The 6237-nt window shown below is 52.6% G+C and overlaps 1 protein-coding gene across 2 annotated transcripts; it reads left to right on the forward strand.

The window, feature by feature from the left end:
* The first annotated feature begins 46 nt into the window (after positions 1–46).
* ALDOC (aldolase, fructose-bisphosphate C) lies at positions 47–4339 on the forward strand. 2 transcript variants are annotated; one of them, XM_077852036.1, is made up of 10 exons: positions 47–189; positions 547–640; positions 1707–1828; positions 1916–2127; positions 2262–2316; positions 2614–2774; positions 2896–2979; positions 3206–3380; positions 3506–3705; positions 3851–4339. In XM_077852036.1, exons 3-10 carry the CDS (start codon positions 1717–1719, stop codon positions 3944–3946), a joined length of 1095 nt encoding a protein of 364 aa, XP_077708162.1. In that variant the 5' UTR covers positions 47–189; positions 547–640; positions 1707–1716; the 3' UTR covers positions 3947–4339. The 2 variants fall into 2 exon arrangements, with proteins under 2 accessions (XP_077708162.1, XP_077708161.1); XM_077852035.1 differs by having other exon boundaries at positions 54–189; positions 535–640.
* The last annotated feature ends 1898 nt before the right edge of the window (positions 4340–6237 follow it).

Raw genomic sequence — 6237 nt, forward strand, 5'->3', positions numbered from 1 at the left:
CTCCAGACGAGGTCCTGGTAAATAAGGGGGTGGGTGAGAACAGAGAAACTCAGTTCTTACTCCCTGCACTGGACTGCCACACTTTGTTGGTACCTCTGTCTCCTTACCCCATCAGTTGTGACTGTTTAGGTGACTCTCCTTCACAGACCAGGCGCAGTTCCCAACATCCAGGACAGTGCCCAGCGCAGGGTAAAGGCGATGGTGGCAGAAATGAGGGCAAGGCCATTTCTTGCCTCGGGGGCGGGGTGGTGGTGGGGTGGTGGTGGCGGCGAGTGTGTGTGGGGGGTGGCGGGGGGTGGGGGGTGAGGGGGTAGTGGGGGGGGCGGGGGGTGGGGGAGGTGCTGGTGGTAGGGCTCCCTGAAGTGGGAGGGAGGGGTACAAGAGCTCGGAGACCTGGCAGGGTAGTCACTCCACCTCGTTGCCCCGCCTCTGTGGGCATGGCTCTGCTGAGTCACCAGTCCGGGGAGGGGGCGTGGCCAGGGGAGGGATGTGCCCGCCCCTCGGGGGAGTCACGTAGCTCTGCGGCATCCGCAGCCTCATTTACAGGAGGCTGAGCTAGAGCCGCAGTTGTTGCCAACCTGAATCCGCGGTGTTCCTGTGGCTGTCGCTGCTAACTTGCTGCGCATCTTGCTGCACACAGGTGAGGCCCTGGGCGGGCGGGAGCTGCTCAGCACTCTTCCGCTCCCCAGCTTTCCCCTCTGTCACCCTTGCTTGGCTCCCGAGGATTCTTGGCTGTGCCTTCTCAGCTCTCTTCTTACATCCTCTCTACTTTGTCCACTCGAAACCCTATGGTTCAGCCTTTCCCACAGCACCGATTCATCTTAGCTCTCACGCCCAGACCTTAGCTCCTCTAATCTCAGATCTTCCTCTGCCTACTGGATTTTTCTTGGGGATCAGCTTCTCCCACCTAGCCCGTTTTCATCTCAGCCTGCTCCCTCTCCTAGGCTAGTTCCTTGTCCAGCTGTCTTGCCTACTCTGTACCCCTGGTTTAGGTCTTTGCCCTGGCTAGTTAGCCTGTCTCCCTGTCACCTCCCCACAGGCCTCCTCCCTCCTGCTCCCTCCCTTTCTCAGGCCCTCTACTCCTTTCAACCCTGATCCCCTGCTCCCATCTGGCTGCAAAGGCAGTCATGTTTGGGATACAGAAAAGAAGAGGTTACAGAAGCTTATGGCAGTTATTTCTGCCACTCCTACTCTCCACTTTTCCCCTACTTTTCCTCCAGAAGCTGAGGAACAGAGTGTGATAGGTACTTGTACTTCATTCTGAAGTCTTGGAAGTAAGTGCGCTTTCCCTAGAGGCCCTGCTGAGGATGATAATACTGACATTGGAAAGGCCAGGCCTTATTCCATACCTGAAGGGGCCAAATTCACTGAAAGAAGGACTAGATCTTTGGGCAGTAGTTTCACAGGAGGACCTGTAGCTTCAGGGCTGCTTACTTCCCCACCCCTACCCTGCATCTTTCTCCAGGGCTGGGAAGGGTGCCCACCAGGGACAAAAGGAGATGTGGGAACCGGGGCCCTAAGCCTGCTAGCTGTCAGAGGGATTGGTGCCACTGTGTTGTACAGGACCCATGCCAAGGACTGCTGCCTTGTTCCTAGCTCCCTACTTGTTGGGGGGGTGGAGGAGGCCATTTGGTCCATATGGCCAGGAGAGGAAGCAAAAGAGGTAGCTGGGCCCAGTTTTTATATCCTGTCTCTCTCTTCCACAGAGCTGTCACCATGCCCCACTCATACCCAGCCCTTTCTGCTGAGCAGAAAAAGGAGTTGTCTGACATCGCCCTCCGGATTGTGGCCCCAGGCAAAGGCATTCTGGCTGCAGATGAGTCTGTAGGTAGGTGGGGCCTGTGGCTAGGTAGGGGTAGAGGTGGCCAGAGAGCCCTGGGGATGAGCTTGCTACCTCTTTTTTGTTTGTCCCCAGGCAGCATGGCCAAGCGGCTGAGCCAAATTGGAGTGGAGAACACAGAGGAAAACCGCAGGTTGTACCGCCAGGTCCTGTTCAGTGCTGATGACCGTGTGAAGAAGTGCATTGGAGGTGTCATCTTCTTCCATGAGACACTTTACCAGAAGGACGATAATGGTGTTCCTTTCGTTCGTACCATTCAGGATAAAGGCATTGTCGTGGGCATCAAGGTGCAACCACTGGCCCTCAGTGGGGGCTGAACATGGAATGAGTGTGTGTGTGTGTGTGTGTGTGTGTGTGTGAGTGTGAGGTGACAAGGGGAATTCTGTTTAGGTTCAGCCCTCTGCCTGTGTTTCCTCTACAGGTTGATAAGGGTGTAGTGCCTCTAGCAGGGACCGATGGAGAAACCACCACTCAAGGTATAGGATGTGTGGGTGAAGGGGGATTCCTGAGTGGCTCGGCGGTTTAGCACCTGCCTTTAGCCCAGGTCATGATCTTGGAGTCCCGGGATGAAGTCTCACATCAGGGTCCCTGCATGGAACCTGCTTCTCCCTCTGCCTGTGTCTCTCTGCCTCTCTCTCTCTCTCTGTCTCTCATGAATGAATAAATAAAATATATGTATTAAAAAAAAGGTGGGTGGGTAAAGACTGCAGGATTGTTGGTTGGTTGATGCTGGCAAAGAGGGGCAGGGTGATGAGTTGGTCCTATGCCTACAGGGCTGGATGGGCTCTCGGAACGCTGTGCCCAATACAAGAAGGATGGCGCCGACTTTGCCAAGTGGCGTTGTGTGCTGAAAATCAGTGAGCGCACACCCTCAGCACTTGCCATTCTGGAGAATGCCAACGTGCTGGCCCGCTATGCCAGCATCTGCCAGCAGGTGTGTGTATGTTTGTGTGAGGGGTCAGATGGGTGCCTTGTGCCTAGTGGGGAGAGGGTTAGGAGGGCTTTCTCCCCTCCTCCCTACTGCCCCTCCCAAGTTACTCTGCTCTTACCTACAGAATGGCATTGTGCCTATTGTGGAACCTGAAATCCTGCCTGATGGAGACCATGACCTAAAACGTTGTCAGTACGTTACAGAGAAGGTGAGTCTACACCTAGGCCAGGTACATACTTCAAGGAGAGCCTGACACGTCCTGTAGTCCCTGGCTCAGATGCAAGTACTTTCCCCAAGCACTCTTTTACTTCATCCCAGAACACATACCTGTGAGTTTGAGCCTGTACTGACCCTCACAGTCATGCCCACTTTCCCCTAAGAGAAGAGCATTGAGCAGGGGCTTGGAATCTTAGTAAACCCCCTCTGATCTCCAGGTCTTGGCTGCTGTGTACAAGGCCCTGAGTGACCATCACGTGTACCTGGAGGGGACCCTGCTCAAGCCCAACATGGTGACCCCCGGCCATGCTTGTCCCATTAAATATAGCTCAGAGGAGATCGCCATGGCAACTGTCACTGCCCTGCGTCGTACTGTGCCCCCAGCTGTCCCAGGTACTACCCTGCTTCCTAACCTGTTCCTGTCCCTAAGACCCATTCTCAGGGTCTTGTGGCCTTCATGGGTCCCATACCCTGGAAAAATAGGGAGTTGACCAATCAGTTTCTCTTCTCTACCCTAGGAGTGACTTTCCTGTCTGGGGGTCAGAGTGAAGAGGAGGCATCACTCAACCTCAATGCCATCAACCGTTGCCCCCTTCCTCGACCCTGGGCCCTCACCTTCTCCTATGGGCGTGCCCTGCAGGCCTCTGCCCTCAATGCCTGGAAAGGGCAACAAGACAATGCTGGGGCTGCCACTGAGGAGTTCATCAAGCGGGCTGAGGTTGGGAGCTAGAGGTGGTGACTAGGGGAGAGGGGTATAGCTAGGCAGGGGGCAGCACCCAGAGGCTATAGCCTAGGCAGGTTTTGGTGCCTGTGGGCTGTGTCAGCCTGCTTACCCCTTCCTCTCACCCCCTATCCTTTTACAGGTGAATGGGCTTGCGGCTCAGGGCAAGTATGAAGGCAGTGGAGAAGATGGTGGAGCTGCAGCACAGTCCCTCTACATTGCCAACCATGCCTACTGAGTATGCATTCCACGCCACAACCTTTGACCTGGCCACCTGCACCCCATTTCACCAATAGTTAAGGCCAGAGCCAAATAGCCATGCAGAGCGAGACGCCTCCATCCAGCACTGAGTCATCTTCCTTTTTTGTCCTCCCCCTCTCCCACTGCTGCACCTGGGATCACTGGATGGGAGAATAGGGCGCCCCTCATGACTGAGGGCAGAAGTTGCTAGAAGTCAGAGCAGGATGCCTGGGTTTCCCCCTGCCTCCACCAGCCCCTACCATTTCCCCATGATATGGTAGCTTCTCCTTGGGCTTTCCTTGCCCCTGTCTCCTGGGATCAGAGAGTAGGATACTAGACATGACTCATGTCTTGGGTACATACCACATAGCAAATAAATGGTAGCAAAAGATGCTACTTCGTCTGTCTGTTTTACACATCAAATTCCCATCTCAGTTTCTGATTTCCACTGACTGTCTCTGGGCCCTCTGACTGTGGAGGTGGGGAGGGTAGGTTTTGAGTTTTACTGGACTTTAAGTTTATGGGGGAGGGGCACACCCAGTCACTATTCCCAGCTCAAGCTCTTCCTAGTGAATGGTCCAAGGCTGGAGGGTGGGCAGTATGGAGGGCAGGTGTTTCAGGGACTGCCAACTCAGAAGCAGTGGGCTGCAGTTGAAGGATGGAATAAGGCGAGACTTGTGCAATTCCTGAAGGCAAGACTTGTGCAATTTCTGAACGCAGCTTTTGCCTAAAGCCCAAAACTGGGATAAGAGGATGGAGGTCTCTCACCTGTCCTCTGTGTTGAATTCTGCTGGGGCTTGACACATTGTGCTGGGGGTGGGGGGTGGGGGGTGGGCACTGCAGGAGGAGCACCCGCACTCCTGCCCAACATGGAAAAGCCACAAGGGTCAAGACTGTCAGATGGAGCAGAGTATCTAGGAGGTTGCCAAGGGCTATTGCCCATCCCCATTTAGGGTAGATAAGGGCACAGGAAAGGCTGATTTGAAGGTCTGGGCAAGTGTAGACCTGGTGAGGTTTTATGCTAAACTTTGACTACTCGGCTGGGGTGCAGGGGTACATCAAACACCTGGGTCTGTCTGAGGGGATGAAAAGATGAGAGAACCTGCTAGGTGTGTTCTGTGTGAACTTAGGAGGTCATTCTCTGTAAAGTACACAACCAGTTCTCCACCCAACTAATAATTGCTGTATGGGAAGGTAGGCCCAGTGTCCCCTGCCCTTAACAAAAATAGATCATACTTATATAGCACTTTCTTTTTTAAAATATTTATTTATTTGAGAGAGAGGGAGAGCATGTATGAACAGGGATAAGAGCAGAGGGAGAGGGAGAGAGAGAATCTCAAGCTGACTTCTCCTGAGCCTAATACAGGGCTACATCCCACAACCCTGAGATTATGCCTAAACTGAAATAAAAAATCAGATGTTGAACCCATTGAGCCACCCAGGCGCCCCTATAGAACTTACTATGTGCTCCTGGCAGACCAGGCCCTATTCTAATCACTCTACATTTACTAACTCATTTACTACAACACTGTATAAAGTAGATACTATTACTATGCTTATTTTAATATGAGAAAAACAGGCATAGAAAGGTTAAATTCTCAAGATCACTCAGGTGAAGTGATGAAGTCAAGATTGAATCCTGATCAGGATTCAGAGTCTGTGCTCATGAATTTTCAAGAATTTTAAGTATTCAGACTTCTACAAGTTGGGATGAATTCAAATGAATTAAAAAATACTGAATGAACCAAATTATGCTAAAAAGGTACTAGTAACTTGCCACGTCCATATTTGAGGCTTGAGGAGAGGGTGCCCAGAAGATAGAGTAATACGACAGGTGATATTTGGGTGATTAGCTTTCTGTGCTAGGCTCCTTACATGAATGACCTCATTTTATTTCTTCAAGTAATCTTTACACGCAACGTTGGGCAGGAACCTACGACCCTTAGATCAGGCTCCAGCGCTCTACCGATTGGGCGAGCCAGGAGCCCTTTAATGAGCTCATTTTAGTAAATGTCTCCATTCTTCAGATGAGAAAACTGAGACTTAGAGCTGCCTGTGGTCACCCAACTAGTATTTAATTAATGCCTGCAGAGTTTGTGTTCTTAATCTCTGGGGCTAGGAGTGTGTTCTACAAGGAAGCGGAGGACGAACGAAGTCTTCCAACCACACAGAAAACCGCACACCTCCGCTGGCCCTCGCTGCCGGGATAAACGCCTTTCAAACTGGCGAACCGGCTCTTTGCGGCCACGCCCACCTCCGACCTTCCCCCACCTTCTCTGTGCCGCTCGC

The sequence above is a fragment of the Canis aureus genome, chromosome 16 (genome assembly GCF_053574225.1).
Source record: "Canis aureus isolate CA01 chromosome 16, VMU_Caureus_v.1.0, whole genome shotgun sequence".
Classification (NCBI taxonomy): Eukaryota; Metazoa; Chordata; class Mammalia; order Carnivora; family Canidae; genus Canis; species Canis aureus.